This window comes from Rattus norvegicus, chromosome 11, assembly GCF_021556685.1.
Source record: "Rattus norvegicus strain SHRSP/BbbUtx chromosome 11, alternate assembly SHRSP_T2T, whole genome shotgun sequence".
Taxonomy (NCBI): domain Eukaryota; kingdom Metazoa; phylum Chordata; class Mammalia; order Rodentia; family Muridae; genus Rattus; species Rattus norvegicus.
The window spans coordinates 80,942,376-80,961,550 of NC_141544.1; the positions used below are offsets into that span (position 1 = coordinate 80,942,376).

Below are 19,175 nucleotides of genomic sequence, written 5' to 3' on the forward strand. Positions count from 1 at the left end.
CTAGTCACCATTCTCAGAAAATAATGGGAAATTCAGAGCCTGCTTTTCCTCTGTGAACTTGGGGCACCATAGGAGTTTTAGGGGTTTTTTTTTTCTCTTTAGCAATTCAAATTTTTGTAAGGTTAAGTGATAAGTGCCAAATAAGTGTCATTAGTGTCACATGACCCCAGACCTGTAAAGAATCGATGGAACTCAAGGAATTCATTAATCTGACCTGGTTTGTACTCCAGAAACAAAGATGTTGTAGCCAAACCAACCGAGAGTTGCTGAGATTCCCAGGACAGCCTGCCTTCCTGTCTTTCTCCACGACAGCCTTGCCTAACTGGAGCTGAGAGAACACATCCCCATCTTCTCCTTCCAGCTTGTGGGTTGGGAGATGTACCTTAGGTCCTCGGGCTTAGCAGAAAGAACCTTAGCCCAGTGCTGGCCCTCCTCTTTTTTTGAGACAGTGTCCCTCACTGAGACCTGGGATCACTAAGTAGGCTGGTTGACCAGAAAGCCCCAGAGATCCTGTGTCCTCTCCCCAGTGCTAGAATTGCAGGTTGTGCCAGCACACCCAGCATTTTACATGGATCTTGTGGGAGTCCAGTGGAGGCTTCTGGGGGTCCAGTGGGGGCCTCTGGGGGTCCAGTGGGGGTCGTGGGCTTGCACAGCAAGCATTTAAACACCTGGGCTGCCTGCCCTGCCATTTGTCTTGATTTTTGACATGGAAAGATGACTCTATTATCTAGTCTCCTGCATTTGTGTCCCTCTTTGATTTCTGGAATCTGAATGTAAGGATTCATAGAGAGAGGCTGTGCCTTCTCCACATGCCTGTACCGGAAACCACCTCCCTACCCCCGCCCCACCACCACCACCTGATTTCGTCCTGGGCTAAAGGCAATTCAGATTCCCAGACAGAGTCACAAAAGGAGGCCGTTGGGTGTTGGGTGTTTGAGGAACAATTAAGCTCTTTGGGCAACACAGGATGCACCCACCTTTTCAGCTATCAGGAAGTCAGAGCGGAGGGCCTCTCGGGTACAGACGGCACCAAGCAGGAAGGCAAAGATGATGTAGAGAAACCACCTGCAAAACCCAAGAGAGAGAGCTGCCACACAGCCCAGCCCCAACCCCACCAAGTTTCAGTTTTCTATGGGAACCTGTGTCATGAGAGAAAGCCAGCCATGGAGCCATGGAACTAGGAACATCGGGAAGGGACATTTTGTATTCTTTCTCTTCTAGTGTATTTCTTAGTAAAAAAGAAACCAAGGTAACTGTTTTTAATGATAAATTAAAGAAGGGCATTGAAATGGGGAATGGGAAGCCCAGCTTCCAGGACTTGGCCAGGGTTGACCTACTATGCCACAGCCCATCCATCTTCCTCCAGGAGAAGAAGAATTACCCAGTCATGTCTTGGACCTCTGAGGCCTCTGTGGTCTCTAGACCACAGGTAACAGTGTACTTAAGTGTTTTTGTCAACTTGGTACAAGCTAGTGTTAGCTGAGAAAAAGGAATCTCAACTGAGAAAATGTCTCTGGCTTGTAGGCGAGTGTAGGAGGCATTTTCTTGATTAAGGATTGATGGGGGAGGGTCCAGTCTACTGTGGGTGGTGCCAACCCTAGGCAGATGGTCCTGGGTTGGGTAAGAAAGCAAGCTGAGCAAACCAGTAAGCAGCACCCTCCATCTATCGTCTCTGCTTTAGCTCCTGCCTCCAATCTGACTGCCCGTTATGATGAACCATGATCTGTAAGCTGAAATAAACCATTTCCTTCCCGAGGTCCACATGGTGTTTTATCACAGCAACAGAAAGCAAACTAAGACACAGAAGGGAGAATTAAATGGCACTGCCATCTAGCTGTTCTGTGTGGGTGAATAGGTCATAGTACCCTGAGGTCTATCCATTCCCATCTGGGCAATGACAGAGTACAGCAAGGCTCCTCTGACTTCTGGCTCTGTCTAAAGCAGGACAGGGCACTCATGTGGAACCTCCTCTCTCTCCCTCCCTCCCTCACACTCAGCTCTTCCTGCTCTCTCTTTATGTTCTTCACAATTTCGTTGCCTCCTTGTTTCATGCACAGGGCCTGGCACCCTGGGCCTGGCTGGCAGCAATGGATTCCTGGCAGTAAAATTCACAGGTAGATATTTTAACATTTTTCAAGTACCATAGTTAAAATAGCACAGGCACTGTCAGTGCCTCACACCAGGGTTCTGCCTCTGACCTTACTGCATTTTTGTACCCATTCACTGAAGGCAGGGAGGCAGCCTCATGCCCACTGCACAAGGGAAATAATGGAAGACTCTAGAAGGTAAAATATAGACTCAAGGCCATGTCAGTCAGGTGCCAGTAGCGTAATGGGAACTAAAATTCCAGAAACCAGCAACCCATGGAGGGGGAGCCCCATCTTAACATTTACTTGCTTAACATGTAGGCACCATAAGATGCACATATGGCATGTAGACACCCCCACATTTGCACATACACTCACACTTGCTCCCCCCCCCCCTTTTTTTATAGAAGGTCAAAGAGCCGACAAATGGTATGCAGATTCTAGTCTCTGATTACAGCGTGCTTCCCCTTCATGCTCCCATCATGACCCTGGCAACCCGGTGGTTTTAAAAAAAAAAAATCCCTAAGTTCAAAAGAAGGAGGAGAAGAGGCAGGGTGGTTGGGGGTGGGGCAAGGGAAGGATTTAGTTTGCATTCATGACCCCCTCCTCCCCCTGCATTCCCAGGCAGGGCTGTGAAAGGACAGCGTCTGAACCCACCAGACGTAAATTTTCCAGCCCACCGAGTGTAAAAAGGAGGATTGGAATACGAAGGAGGTTGGTCACAGCCAGGGCACTCTCAGAACAAAAGGGGCAGTCCCCTCCTCTGCCTGGGTTTTCTCTCCCATTCTCCAGCTCAGACCAATTGCTAAGAGGGGAACTCACGAGATACCAACAGCTGCTAGGGAGCCTAGGGGTATGCTGTCAGCAGGCTCCCTCAGGTCTCCTCCCATGTTGAAGCCAGCCATGACTCCTGAAAGACAGGCAGACAGGAGATGAAGTGAGGCAGGGTAGCTCTCCCCAGGGTGGTGCCTTCCTCCCTTCCAGGCCCTTTTCTGGAAGCTACCATTTGCAGGAGTGCATGCAGACCCTCTCCATCTCCCCAGGCAACTGGGGAGGCATCTACAGGGCAATGAAAGGGACCTTTGTGGATTGTGTGCTGAGGAGGAAATCCCTCAGCTACAAAAGCACCTTATCACTTGTTAAGGATGAGGAGGTGTGCTTAAAGCCAAAGGTCCCGATGCCCCATGCTGAGCTCTGCTTGCTGCTTAGCTGGGGCATGCCCAAGTGGCTTAGAAAGGGCAAAAAGACCTGCAGATTTCTAATGCAACTATTTCACCGAGGGTTCACGCACTTCTGGTATCACCCAGCAGCCAGCACCGGGTGCCATGTTCAGAGCTCCGAATGACAAAAATCTGAGGTGAACGCTCTGCCACATCTCTTTACCCTACTACCTCAAGTCCCAAGAGCACCAGTGGAAACACTTGATAGGCAAAGTCACGTGGATCTCTGTGAGTCTATATGGCAAGGTCCTGGATAGCCAGAGCTGCGTAGTGAAAAGAAAGTCTGTCTCAAGAAACTACCCATCCACCACCCCCCAAAAGATAACGAAAATTAATTCACCCGTCATGGTGAGGGACTGATAACAGAGCTGGGAAGGAGGGCGATGTTTTCTTTCTGGACCAACTCAACAGAACAGAAGTGTTCTGAAGTAGAGTAAGGGCCCAGTCACCATGAATGCTCAATCAACTCTTGGTTTGATGGAGAACTTGGCCATGAAACGCCAACACAGCAGGGAGACATGGTTTTATGTGAAGGATCATGGTGATTGTGAATAAAAATGGCCCCCATGGGCCCTAAGGGAGGGGCACTATTAAAAGGTCTGGCCTTGTTAAAAGTAGGTATAGTCTTGTTGGAGAAAGAGTGTCACTGTGGAGGTGGGCTTTGAGGACTCAGAAGCTTAAGCCCAGGTTCGGTGGCTCACAATTCTCTTCCTGCTGCCTTGTGGATCAAGTGTAGATATATTTTCTCTCTCCGGCACCATGTCTGCCTGCATGCTGCCATATTTCCCGCCATGATGATAATGGACTAAACCTCTGAACTGTAAGGCAGCCCCAATTAAATGTTGTCCTTTATAAGAGTTGTCTTGGTCATGGTGTCTGCTCACAGCAGTGACTAGTACAGAAGTGTCCCTGAAGGGGATTTTAGTGGACTCAGGGATGACACAGGTCTGATACCACCATTATTAACTTATATTCAGTCCACAGCACTGAGTAAGAGCTTCATGCAAATTTTATTTTTGTTTAACCCTTACAACAACCACATCAGAAAAGTGGAACGACTTTCTCACTTTATAGAAAAGTTCTCAAAGAAGTTGATTGAAACAGCCCAAAGTCTCACATTTAGTAAACTGCAAAGCCAGGCTTTACACAGGGAAGCAGATTCAAGGGGAAGTTTGGGGCCAGAAAGCTACAGGGTTCTATTTCAAAAGAACCCTGAATGTTGGGCCAAGACTTGGGTCTACATACATTTTTGTCCCAGTGATTCTGCAAGGGTATTGTGCTGGATAGTCTATACTGCCAACTTGGCACAACCTAAAGTCACCTGGGAAGAGAGGACCTCAACAGAAGAATTGCCTCAATCAGGTTGGCCTGTGGACAAGTTTGTGAGGAATTATCTTGATTGACAACTGATGTGGGAGGACCTAGCCCTCTGTGGAAGGTACCATCCCTATACCAGGGGGCCTGGCCTATGTTACAAAGCCAACAAGCAAGCCAGTAATCAGCACTCCCCCATGGTCTCTGATTTAGTTTCTCCCTCTAGGTTCTTCCCTCCAGTTCCCTCAGTGGTGGGCTGTTACTAGGAAGTATAAGTCAAATGTACTGGATAGTTTTTATGTCAAATAAGAAAATGCCTCTGTGGGGTTGGGGATTTAGCTCAGTGGTAGAGCGCTTGCCTAGCAAGCGCAAGGCCCTGGGTTCGGTCCCCAGCTCTGTAAAAAAAAAAAGAAAATGCCTCCATAAGATCAAGTTGTAGACAAGCTCATAGGACATTTTCCTAATTAGTCATTGATGGGAGAGGGCCCAGGCACTGCGGGTGGGGACACCCTTGGGCTGGTGGTCCTGGGTTCTATAAGAGAGCAGATTGAGAAAGCCTGGGGAAGCAAGCCAGTGAGCAGCATTCCTCCATGGCCTCTGTGTCAGCTCCTGCCTCAGGTTCCTGTCTTGTTTGAGTCCTGTCTTGACTTCCTTTGATGATGAACATCGAATGAACCCCTTCCTCTTCAGTTTGCTTTTTGGTTATGGTGTTCATCACAGCAATGGAGACCCTGACTAAGACACCGCACGAACCCTTTCCTCCTCTGATTTCCTTTTGGTCAGAATGTTTTATCACAGCAACAGAAAAGCAAACTAGGACAGGTATAAATAAAGATGTAACCAACAATGTTTATAAGTACTTGTTTGGGGCAACGAAAATTATGTAACTATCTCACGTCTGAAACTGGGGGATGGTGGTGTATGCACCTGTCAGTAAGAGGATGGTGGTGTGCCTGTCAGTAAGTACCAGGCCTCAGAGAAATGTGGGATGTGCTGTGAGACAGATAGGTAGCTGAAGCCATTGTTTAAAGAGGCTTAGCAGAAACAGCATATGGTATACTCCCACTGTAGCCTGAGGTGTGGGAGGAGGGAGAAGGAGGGGGAGAGGGAGAGAGGCACGGAAGAGGTAAAGAACCTCTGTCCATGAAAAACTTGACACACGAAGAGTAGCCCCGAGCTTGAGCACCCAGCACCCAGAGGAACAGAGAAGAGTCCTGTACAGCTGTAATCCCAGCCTGGGGAGATGAAGACAGACCGAGCCCTGGGGCTCCTGCCCAGCTAGTGTAGCTGAATCGTCAAGCTCCAGGTCCAATGAGACCTTGCCTCAGAAAACAGGAGGAGAGCGGCAGAGGGAGACACACAGCGTTGACCTCTGGTCTTCACTAACACATGTGACTACGGACTCCAGAGGAACTAGAAGATGATGACAAATGTTATATTATTTCCACAGGATGGAAGAACAGATTTGATTTCTTCAGTTTTCGATGTTGTTTGCATTTCCCAGCATTTTACAGTGATCACTTTTCTTTTTTCTTTTTTTCTTAAATCTTATTTGTTTGTTTCAGACAGAGCTATCATTTAACTCTAAGTAGCAAAGGATGGCGTCGAACTACTGATCTCCTGAATGTACCTTCCAAGTGCTGATTACAGGCTTGTACCACTGCACCCAGTGTTTGATGGCTGATGTCCTGCCCAGGACCCGTGATACGAGGACAGCGCTGTCAACTGAGCTGTATCTAAATTGAAAACAATTTTCCCAATATTCAGGTAGTAATATTGAAAACGGCCTAGCAGGCCTAATTTCTTTCTACTCATTCCTTCTTTCCTTAAAGGAACACTTAAAAGGATGGTAGCGGGGTTAATACACGCCTTTATGCCGAGAGAATGCATTGATTCCAAGACTAAAAAGTCTCCTGTTTGGGGCACAGAGATTATTGAAAACAGCAGGGGTGGAAAGGGTGGCTTTGTAAGTTCAGAAGGAGCCTCGGTGTGGCCTGAGGCAGCCAGGCTGTCATTCGGATGCTACACCTCAAAGGAAGCCCTGTCCATGAATCGGGTGGGCACACAAATGTGTCCACTTACTCTCCCACCCAGCAGGAAAAGGTCCTATTGAAGGACCTAGAGCACAAGAACCCACACAACGACCAAAACTCTCCAGATGGCTGTGGAGAACCACAGCTAATAAACAAAAAATAAAAAACCCCACAAATAAACGTGGAGCAACCACAATGGGAGATTGTGGCTGAGAGAATTTTGGGAAAAAAAATCACTAATTAGTAACTCCTGATACATCCAAGAGGAAGGAATATTCTGCCAGCAGAATAAAATGCTGAGAAAAAAATTCCAACAAGAATAATTGGAATAAAAATGTGACCGTTGAAGTTAAAAATGCCATAGAACTGGACTGGTGAGATGGTTCTGTGGGTGAAGGCCCTTGCCGCCAAGTTTGAATCCTAAGACCCAGATATCGGAATGCACAATAAAGAAACAGACAAATAAACGAAATGATAACCTTAAATGCTATAAATTAAGTGCGTTCCTAATCGTGTAGGATTAAAACTATAAAAGGGTAGGAAAGTTTGGGAAATCAGAGAGAAAACATGAAATTGGAGTGGCCAGAGAACAGAGAGATAACAGAAACAGAGAAAGTAGAAGAAAAGAAAGTTCCAGAAGTTTCTCCAAACTGAAGAAGACTCGGAGTGTGTCTTTATTCCCTCTATATTCCAGCACAAAGAATGGGGGGAAACCCACACCTAAATACATCGCTGTTTTATTTCAAGAGAGCTGCCAAGGGTTAAACACTGGACATTAACAGGAGAACAACAGCAGACCACCATCCGTCTCCTCAGCCACACACTGAATGCTAAAGACACTGATTTGGAAATTTGTAGGGAAGAATGTTTTTAAACGAGACATTTAGCTGGATTAACAGTTGAGTGAAAGTGAAGTTAGGCCGAGAAGAGCTCGAAAACTTCAACTGTCCGTATCGTTTCAGAGAAAGCCTTTAAAGTATGCACTCCCACAAAAAAACCAAAAATGTCGGTCGCAAAGGAAAAAGGCAGTGGTGGCAAAGCAGGCTTGAAATGAAGGCCAGAATAACAAGTCAGTGACAGAGAGAGGAGCTGGGACGGAAGAGGAAGGACAGAGGCCCTGGGTAGGAACAGAGAAAGCGATGTGGAGGATAATGGCCCCACAATGATGTAACGGGTGTGTTGACTGCTTGATTTGCTGCAGGAAAAGAGAAAGGTTATTGGAAGTCCAGGAATGCAAACTCAAGAGGTTTAATTTCTGGCGTGTTGGGGTCGACCTTCAATCAGTCCCTCATGGCGACCCCGATGTGCGGGAAATTAAACCTCTTGTGTTTGCATCGAACTCTGTTCTCACTTGGGGATGGGGGTCTCCCAGTAGTTAAGACTGACTTCGAGCCTTACAAGGTCTAAATATGAAGGGAGCTAAGATGTGACATGATGTTAACTAACAGGAGGTGAGAAGGACTGTGTTCAACGTGCAGGTAATGCAGAATTCCAGCCACTGACTTGTTCTTCAGGAAGTAGCCCACGTGGAGTCACAGGCACCTACCGATCTGTTCACTGGTCTCTTTTAACCCTTGAAACTGAAGACAGGGAGAACACCCTAACTGCAAAGCAGAACGTGAGTATTCGATACCTTGGTGACACAAAAGTCAGGCTATAGCTACACGACTTAAAGAAGGAGGCTCAGGGGGCTGGGGATTTAGCTCAGTGGTAGAGCACTTACCTAGGAAGCACAAGGCCCTGGGTTCGGTCCCCAGCTCCGAAAAAAAAGAACCAAAAAAAAAAAAAAAATGAAGGAGGCTCAGTGGGTGAGGGAGCTTGCTGCCCAGCCATGATCACTGAGTCGCAACTCTGAAACCCACGGAGAGGTGGGAGAAGAGAATTGATTCCAAAGAGTTGTCCCCTGACCTCCCACGCACTCTGTGGCACATTCACCCCCTACACACACACACATTAATAAGATAAAATAAAACTTATAGATAGGATAAAAGAGGAATAGAGCAAAACCACAAACAGCACCACAGTAACATAGAAAACAAAAACCTGTCTCACTCCAAGTCAGTGGCAATGAAGTCCCAAGCTTCAACGAGACCACCGGGGAAATTTGAAATATAATTCAATATGCATTTTGGGTTAGCCATTAAGGCAGATTAAGAGAAAGGCTAGAAAATACTAACATAGCAGCTGGAATACATTTAAGCAAAATTTATATTCTATCTTGTCATTGGAAAATTATGTTCCTAAATGTTTACTAGAGAAGAACGTAGTGTGGGCTGGAGAGATGACTCAGAGGTTAAGAGCACTGACTGTTCTTCCAGGGGACCTGGGTTCAGTTCCCAGAGCCCACATTGGTGACTCACAACCATCAGTGACACCAGACCCAGATGCCCTCTTCTGGCTTCCACAGGTACTGCATGCAGGTACACATGCATGTGAAACAGTGGTGCAAAACCATTGTGCATTTAAAACAAGAAAAGACAAGAATTTCCCTGTAATATGGGGCAGCCCTTTTTCATAGTTCCTTTGCAACCATAACACAGAAAGATGTTTGGCAGATGGCAGGGTGAGGGGGATGACAGTGTTTACTCACTCAAAGTTTAATTATTCTTGAGATTTGGTCCACTTACCAAGGACAATCAGTTTACTACAGATTTCCTGATACTGCCTTAAAACCTCAGTATATAAAAGTCTTATACAGATTCCCTTAAGATGAGGGTAGTACACTCTCTCCCTACTTACTCAATATAGTTCTTGAAGTTCTAGCCAGAGCAATCAAACAACAAAAGGAGATCAAAGGGATACAGATTGGAAAAGAAGAAGTCAAAATATCACTATTTGCAGATGATATGATAGTATATTTAAATGATCCCAAAAGTTCCACCAGAGAACTACTAAAGCTGATAAACAACTTCAGCAAAGTGGCTGTGTATAAAATTAACTCAAATAAATCAGTAGCCTTCCTCTACACAAAAGAGAAACAAGCCAAGAAAGAAACTAGGGAAACGACACCCTTCATAATAGTCCCAAATAATATACAATACCTCGGTGTGACTTTAATCAAGCCTCTGAAGAAAGAAATTGAAGAAGATCTCAGAAGATGGAAAGATCTCCCATGCTCATGGATTGGCAGGATTAATATAGTAAAAATGGCCATTTTACCAAAAGCGATCTACAGATTCAATGCAATCCCCATCAAAATATCAATCCAATTCTTCAGAGAGTTAGAACAATTTGCAAATTCATCTGGAATAACAAAAAACCCAGGATAGCTAAAACTATCCTCAACAATAAAAGGACTTCCAGAGGAATCACTATCCCTGAACTCAAGCAGTATTACAGAGCAATAGTGATAAAAACTGCCTGGTATTGGTACAGAGACAGACAGATAGACCAATGGAACAGAATTGAAGACCCAGAACTGAACCCACACACCTATGGGCACTTGATTTTTGATAAAGGAGCTAAAACCATCCAATGGAAAAAAGATAGCATTTTCAGAAAATGGTGTTGGTTCAACTGGAGGTCAACATGTAGAAGAATGCAGATCGATCCATGCTTATCACCCTGTACAAAGCTTAAGTCCAAGTGGATCAAAGGCCTCCACATCAAACCAGATACTCTCAAACTAGAAGAAATAGAAGAAAAGGTGAGGAAGCATCTCGAACACATGGGCACTGGAGAAATTTTCCTGAGCAAAACCAATGGCCTATGCTCTAAGATCAAGAATCGACAAATGGGATCTCATAAAACTGCAAAGCTTCTGTAAGGCAAAGGACATTGTTGTTAGGACAAAATGGCAACCAACAGATTGGGAAAAGATCTTTACCAATCCTACAACAGATAGAGGGCTTATATCCAAAATATACAAAGAACTCAAGAAGTTATACTGCAGGGAGACAAATAACCCTATTAAAAATGGGGTTCAGAGCTAAATAAACAAAGAATTCACAGCTGAGGAATGCTGAATGGCTGAGAAACACCTAAAGAAATGTTCAACATCTTTAGTCATAAGGGAAATGCAAATCAAAACAACCCTGAGATTTCACCTCACACCAGTGAGAATGGTTAAGATCAAAAACTCAGGTGACAGCAAATGCTGGCCAGGATGTGGAGAAAGAGGAACACTCCTCCATTGTTGGTGGGATTGCAGACTGGTACAACTATTCTGGAAATCAGTCTGGAGGTTCCTCAGAATACTGGACATTGAACTACCTGAGGACCCAGCTATACCTCTCTTGGGCATATACCCAAAAGATGCCCCAACATATAAAAAAGACACGTGCTCCACTATGTTCATAGCAGCCTTATTTATAATAGTCAGAAGCTGGAAAGAACCCAGATACCCTTCAACAGAGGAATGGATACAGAAAATGTGGTACATCTACACAATGGAATATTACTCAGCTATCAAAAACAATGACTTTATGAAATTCATAGGCAAATGGATGGAACTGGAAAATATCATCCTGAGTGAGGTAACCCAATCACAGAAAGACATACATGGTCTGCACTCATTGATAAGTGGATATTAGCCCAAAGCTCGAATTACCCTAGATGCCTAGAACAAATGAAACTCAAGCTGGATGATAAAAATGTGAATGCTTCACTCCTTCTTTAAAAGGGGAACAAGAATACCCTTGGGAGGGAATAGGGAGGCAAAGTTTAGAACAGAGGCAGAAGGAACACCCATTCAGAGCCTGCCCCACATGTGGCCCATGCATATACAGCCACCCAATTAGACAAGATGGATGAAGCAAAGAAGTGTAGGCTGACAGGAACCAGATGTAGATCTCTCCTGAGAGACACACCCAGAATACAGCAAATACACCGGCAAATGCCAGCAGCAAACCACTGAACTGAGAAAGGGACCCCCGTTGAAGGAATCTTAGAAAAGACTGAAAGAGCTTGAAGGGGCTCGAGACCCCATATGAACAACAATGCCAACCAACCAGAGCTTCCAGGGACTAAGCCACTACCTAAAGACTATACATGGACTGACCCTGGACTCTGACCTCATAGGTAGCAATGAATAGCCTAGTAAGAGCACCAGTGGAAGGGGAAGCCCTTGGCCCTGCCAAGACTGAACCCCCAGTGAACGTGATTGTTGGGGGGAGGGCGGTAATGGGGGAGGATGGGGAGGGGAACACCCATACAGAAGGGGAGGGGGAGGGGCTGGGGGATATTGGCCCGGAAACCGGGAAAGGGAGTAACAATCGAAATGTAAATAAGAAATACCAAGTTAATAAAGATGGAAAAAAAAAATGAGGGCAGTAATTAAAGTATTCCTTATAAGCATGTATATACAAGAAACCAAGAAACAACCCAGAGAGTCTCGGGTTCCTAAACAACGGAAGGAATGAAGAGATGTAAACTAAGCTCGATAAAATAACGGGGGTTTAAGAATTTAAAAGTTCTCAAGGTAATGGATAAATAATTAATGAAACTTCATCAAAATTGGGGAAGTAGATGGGGGGTCATGTAGGTGACATAGATCCATATTTCATAGCGTGAAGTTAGTGCCTAACGTCTCACACGGATCAATCAAGTTACAGCTACAATGACATATTTTGTGAAACACAGGCTCCAAAAGTACCAAAGATGAAGATAAACATTTGCTTCTGTGGAGGGGTATTTGGGGGGTGGGGTGGTGTTAAGGAGAGAGCACCAGTATAAGCACCAGTAGTTTATACACACAGGCATGTATATATATATATATATATATATATATATATATATATATACACACACATATATATATATGTGTGTGTATGTGTGTGTACACACATATGTATATATATATGTGTGTGTATATATGTATATATATGTGTGTGTATGTATATATGTGTATATATGTATGTATATATGTGTATGTATGTGTATGTGTATATATGTATGTATATGTGTGTATATATGTGTATATATGTGTGTATATGTATGTATATATGTGTATATATGTACATATGTATGTATGTATGTTTATTCACACATATATGTATGTATGTGTGTATATATGTATGTATATGTGTATGTATGTGTATATATATGTGTATATATGTGTATATATATATTTATATGTTCATAGTTCAATCATATACAGGTATTATTGCCTCCTGTCCCTGAGGCTCCTTGCTATCAGAACAACCTGATGCCAAGGGCTGTGTTTCCCAAACTGCAGCTCCATCTCTACTCCCTCCCCTTTCATGATCCTCCCAAATCCGGACCCTCTGGCAAGGTCCTCACCCATTACCAGATTGACTGTTGGCTGTGCCTCACTGCCTACCATGTTGCCCCCTTCCCCAGCCAGGACTCCTCTCTGCCCCCGAGTCCCCAGCATGTCTGCCATTCACTCGGCTTTGGGAAACTGTGTACTGTTCTAGTCCTGCCCACACTGTACTTCCTGTGGTTCACCGTGCTGTCTTCTTCCTTCTGAGCCCTGACAGAAGGTCGCACCTGAAGGCCCAGGAGAATCCCAAAGAAGGTGACTGATCTACGGTCACGCATTCTCTCTTTGCTCCGGACAACAGCAAATGGCAACTGTCCACTGCACTTGGGGAAAGACCCAGGCTCCTGTTCAGTGGAAGAGAAGAATTAACTCACAAACCCAGCAAGAAGAGGCCCAGATGATGACCTAGGAAGGAAGGCAGCATGGGGTGATGCCTGCTGGGCCTGGGGTGAAGTGCACACATATCATCCAATGATTCTTAGGCTCTACTGACCTATAGACGTCTTGCTCACTAACGAGATCTAGGTAACTGGTTTTGATTGTGATGGAATGGGGGAAGGGACAGGCATCCTTGTCAAGCATTTAGTCAAAAGCATTCACTTTGTTTCTGCTTCCAGTGTAGCTGGAAACCTTACTGTAAATGCTAGGACTAGACCAAGGCTGGGTGCGCCCACACCCAGAGCACTACGGTCCAGGTGTCTTACAGATATCACTTGTTTAAAGCTCCAGAGATAGTCACATGCCCCGGTACACGCCTGTAATCTCAGCACTCAGGAGGCTGATGTGGCAGAAGCATGAGTTCAAAGCCATCCTGGGCTACCTGGCAAGACCTTGTCTAGAAGAGGGAAAACCTTGTTTAGTCAAAACAAGGCTGCCAGTTTGTCTTGCTGGATTGACCACTGTCTGAAGTATGCTGATACTGACTCTGAGAAGGGAAACACACACATACTATCTCCTAAAACTTACTTGCCAGTAAACACATTTTTTTAAAAGTACTTTGGTCATTGCTGGAGTCCAGGGAAGGCGTTTTTTGGGGAAAGGTAGGCGCTCGTTTGCTACTGCCTTTACACTCTTCATGGCACGTTTCCTGAAAATGGATCGAATGGCTCTTTAGAATCGAAAACTCTTACATCTGGAAGGCATCCCAGAGAGCATCTAATTAACTTTTGTTTTCTGGAGAACAAGGAAGTCGAGACCCAGGCCGATGGCAAGAGCAACTTAGCTCAAGTCTCCCAGCTATCTCTGATCTTCAAGGGCCCAAGAATTGGGTCTACCCCACATCACACAGCCAACCCCTCTCTAATAATCATGGCTTCCTTAGATTGTCCTCTGGGGGAAAAAAATAAGAATGACACGATTGGGGCTCCATCCCTCACAAGAGTGGACTATTGTAGTCGTCAGCACACACTGGATTCTTCACAGCACTTCAGCCCCTAGTAGTCACTGCCGATGTGCATCTGGATCAGCCTCTCCTTGTGGGGTTCTTTTTTTTATTTACTTTTATTTTTAATTATAAGTATACGTGTACCTGTGTTGAGATGTGAGCACATGAGTGTCAGGGGCCAGATGTTGGATTCCCTGGAGCTGGAGTTGCAGGCCGTTGTGAGTGGCCCCAAGATATCCCAGGTGCTGGGAATTGAACTTGGTTCCCCTGCAAGAGCAGTACAAGCCCCCGACTGTCCGTCCATCTCTCCGGCCCTCCTCGTGGGTTTTCAACTGTCACCGTGAGAAGCAGTTGATCGCTCTATCCCAACTACACTTTCTTCTGTATCAGGAAGGCACAGTTGGTACGTTGCTTCCACATGCCTATGGGGTTCAGTCCTCCAGCCAAGTCCTTCTGGGATATCTTGGTCGACGTGGCTTTGACAGACAAGCATGATGGCGTTAGCCACCATCTTTACCTATCGAGGCTATGGCATTCGGACCATTCGGATTCAGCATTACCACTAACCATTAGTCTATGCTGATGGCACCAGATGGAGAGAGAGCTGGTCTCACAACAAATGCAGATGACCAGGAAAGGAAATCCCATGCGTAAAATAAAAACGAGACAGCCACTGACTGAACCAGACCAGCACCATCCCTTTTCTCCCTGCACCGAGTTCACCACAGCACAAACACACCAAAGACAGCTGCCACTTAGCCCAGACTTTCCAACCCAACTCTCTAGTCTGTTCTTGAAAATGGAGATCACTGAAGTGGTGCGGGAGCAACCCTAGGCTTTTGCGCTATGCTTCCTTGGTTCCTGTGGGTTCACTGAAGGCAGGTTACTCTTTCTTAGTCACGGAACACCCAGGCCTCCGCCTCGGGACTTCCAACTGCGTCCTTACAGACCCCAACTTCCTGTTTCTTGAGACATACTGCCCATTTTCTTCCTTTCTCTGGTTTCCTAAATTTAATCTTCTCCTAAAAGAGGAATATATACACTTTAAAGCACCTAAACCTTGCCCAGTTTTCTTGTCCACACATCAAATAGCACCTTATAGGGCTGTGGCAAAGGCAGAGAGAAAGATTTATAAGGTGCTTAGTATAATACTCAGCACCTAGCAAGAGCTACTATATCAATGTCCACCCACAAAAATGAACTGAGGCAGGAGGATCAAGAGTTTGAAGCCAGCATGTCCCAGACCAGCTTGGGCTACATGAAGTTTCCAAAGACTTGGGCTGTCTCTCCCTCCCTTCATTCTCACTTCCAAGCCACGCAGCTACCTTACACTGGCTTCCAGCCTGGTCAGCTAAGTTGTTCTTGTAGAACCTTTATCCCTTTTCTTCTTGGAGACAGAGCCCATCCTCCATCTCCTCACAGCTCTAAGGATGCTGCTGGGAATGACAGCATCAGACAGGGCCCTTGCAATGCCAAGGCCCAAGCAAGGATGGCAGGCTTCTGCACAGGATAGCCCCAGACACCACAGAAACAGTAGGGTTCACTTCTTACCCTGTGGGTGAATGACAGCAGACTCCAAGTAAAGATTTAGCCTAAACTTTAAAGCAGAGGTAGATATGTAAGACTTTGAATATGAAATCGGAGCAAGGGTTTTAGTACAAGTTGCTGCAAATGAGGGACCTTGGAGCCAAGGCCTCGTTGAATTTTTCCAAAGGTTGGTGTATTGGAAACTGAAGTGAGAAGCTCCTGTTAGCTGAGCACAGTGGTGCCCATCGGTCCTGTCATCCCAGCATCCCGGGGACAGAGGCAGGAGATCAGCTGTATGGCAAGTTCCACGGGGAGGGTCTCTGGCCAGCTTGAGCTCGGTGACCATGGGACCATGGGACCATGGGATCATGGAACCATGGGACAATAGGACCAGACCATGTGACCATGGGTCTGGCAGGCCGTGGCCTTCTCCTTAACTCCCTCTGTCCTGCTAAAAACCATTAGATTGCATTCCTAAAGCCAGCCACCAAGGTCCATTCCCTTATTTGGCCACTTCCTCTTCCTGAAGCTGACCACCAAGGTCCAGCTAGCAAAATATTGAAGTCCAGCAATCAAAATCCCCCTTGGGCTACCCTAATTAACAAGACCAATCAAAATGAAACATGTCATCCCAACACAGGATTTCTCCTTTTACCTTTATAAACTGCCACTTGCCTATGGACCATGTCTGTTCCCCAATATCCAGAGGCAGTCTTGTCCCCACTGGAATAAATACCCTTTCCCCCCCTCCCTTGTTCCCTCTCTCTTCTACCTTGTTCTCTATTTCCTGTCTTTGTCTCTTGTTTTCTTCCCTCTGTCCCTCTTTGTGCTGAGAACTTGGACTTGGGAGTTCCTGAGCTGGAGTTCTCTTACACCGGGCTAGCCTGGGCTATCTGGGGGGGAGGGACATTATGTTAAGAGCATTTGGAGATGGGACTTTTAAGAGGTAATTAGGGTAAGATGAAGTCATAAGAATGGGACCACATGGTGACTTTAGTGGCTTTATAAGAAAAGAGGACTAGGTGCATGAGGCCCCATGGTAAAGCAAGACTCACTTAAGATGTATGAAGCCCCGGGCGCCACTCTCTGTATCATTAAACTATAACAACTTCAACGAAGCCCAACTGTCCAGCCCAAGGGTATGAGCCTGTAACTGCAACACCTGGAAGGCAGAGGAAGGTTTATAACAAGAGGGTGGAGAAAATCTGAGCTAGCATGGTTTGCTATGCTTCACCATGTGACGCCCTCCAGCCTGTCCTAAAATGTCCCAAGGCCTTTAACAGATGCTGAGCAGATGTTAGACACTGTGTTCTTGAACTTTCCCATCTCCAGAATCACGAGTCAAATAAAAGTCTACTCAATCTCGGGCATTTTGTGACAGAGAGAAAATAGACTAAGAGAGCAGACCCATCTCTAATAGAACCAGGGAGGGTTTAAACGAAAGTCGGTATCATCAAGAGCTCCATGCAGTGTGTCACATGATAGGCTATGGCAATAACAATTAGAGATATAATACTTTTGATAAAATTACAAGTTCCATAATATCTTTAGTCAGGTGTGTAAAATCACAGAGCTTCCTCTCTTCTCCTTTTCCTGCCCACAAGTCCATCAGAATGAAGTGGGATCTGCCCCATCCTTTCTTGGTCCTCTCTAGTCCTTAAACCTAGAGTCCCCCTGTCTTGGCCAGGCCAGTGGGTGCTTGTTCTCATTCATGACGGACAAAATGTGAGGGGGATGGGGAGACAGCTTGGGGTGGATGGTGAGTAGGGTCAGCACTGATAGCCCGGGTCAGGGAGAGGAGTCAGTGAGACATAAACACTGGGCAATCCATGCTTCAGTCCTGCAGACAGACAGCTTCCCAGGATGCATAGGTGTAAACAGGAAGTCATGCTCAAGAGTCAAGGGTGGTACAGAAACACACCTTGACGAAGAAGATGGCCAGAGCCATTCTGGGAAAAGCTGTTGGTTTCCCACCAAGTTCTTTTTTTTTTTTTTTTTTTTTTTTTTTGGTTCTTTTTTCCGGAGCTGGGGACCGAACCCAGGGCCTTGCGCTTCCTAGGTAAGCGCTCTACCACTGAGCTAAATCCCCAGCCCCCCCACCAAGTTCTTTATGCTGGGTGTGGTCGACCACAGCTCCCAGTGCTGACTGTGGCCAAAGAGCCTCTTACCCTTTCCAGTAAGAGTTTGGGATTTGAGGACAAGGGTTATGTGACTTCATACAACTGGTATTTTTCTCAGCAAGCTTCTTGAACTGTGGTCCCTGGGTTCCTGGGGGTGGGGGTGAGGCTGTCTCCCTAAGGGTGTGTTTGGGAAAACCCTGTAGGGAGGGATGTTTTGCCGGTACAGCTTGGAGAAGAATACTGCCTTGAGGAGCAAAGCAAATGAAGAATCTAGGCCAACCCCTATTCTCACACCTGCAACCCCCACCACCGGGTGTGGTAGAGCCCAGCTTGGTGAGGGCAGGCAGTCAGGCTCCATAAATACAGTAGGGGCACCACACCTAATATTTGGCTGCTCCTCACAAGTCACCTCCCTTCCCCCCCATAAAGTATCTAGGTAATGTGCATGATGTGGCTCTGGAGGTAGGGACGCAGCGAGAAAGTGTTTACTCTTCAGACCTCCCTTCTCCACAGCCAGGAAGAGGATGGTGCAGGAGGGAGCCCCAGCCATGACTCACTCACAGTTAATCCCTAGCAAATCTATCACCATGGAAACTGCCAATCACGCATGCTTTCCATAGCTTAACCAAACATCTGTCAGGGTAAAACAAGTGGTTTGACTCATTTACCCTGACTCCATGTTTACCCCCCCCAACCCCCAGTAAACAGAGCGGGAGGAGGGGTGGAGGCTCCCCCCCCCCAAAGCAGTGGGAGGCCCTGCTCTGCTTCCTAATTGTCTGTATAAGGTCCTTCAGGTCCTTCCCAATCTTTTCTGTGCCCCACCTTCCCCAGTTGGGAAAAACAAAAACAAAAAACCCAAACAAACGAACAAAGTCCTCACATCAAAGGTTCTCAAGCAGCTGGTGAGGAGCACGGGGCTCACCTGGCCTCTAAGAAGAAGACGCCCGTATAGCAGACATTCTACTCAGTATGATTTTAACACATGAAGTATTACATGTGACACTGTCATAAAGCACAGAAAATAAATCTGTGTGTTTGTGTGAGCACATGTATGTGTTGGGGGTGGATGTGTGTTCATGTGTTGGGGTGGGGTTGAGGACGTACCATGGCAGCGGGCAGAGAACAACCTGGGAACATCTGTCAGCCCTCATCTTTCCACCTTGGTTGAGACAAGGTCTCTGCATAAAGCAGGCTAGCAGAACCTCCAGGAGATTCCTCCGTCTCTATTCCCATCTCCTCGTGGCCTCGCTGGGATTGTAGATGCTTA

The 19,175-nt window shown here is 46.1% G+C and overlaps 1 protein-coding gene across 43 annotated transcripts in view; it reads right to left on the reverse strand.

The window, feature by feature from the left end:
- Slc12a8 (solute carrier family 12, member 8) overlaps nucleotides 1-19,175 on the reverse strand; it is a 150,639-nt gene that overhangs the window by 54,825 nt on the left and 76,639 nt on the right. For 41 of the 43 annotated variants that reach the window (XM_087575615.1, XM_087575602.1, XM_087575623.1 and 38 more), the window contains 2 exon segments: nucleotides 2,910-2,997; nucleotides 978-1,065 (listed from right to left, as the gene is read on the reverse strand). In XM_087575615.1, the coding sequence (XP_087431741.1) occupies nucleotides 978-1,065; nucleotides 2,910-2,997 (176 nt within the window). 43 annotated transcript variants of the gene reach the window in all.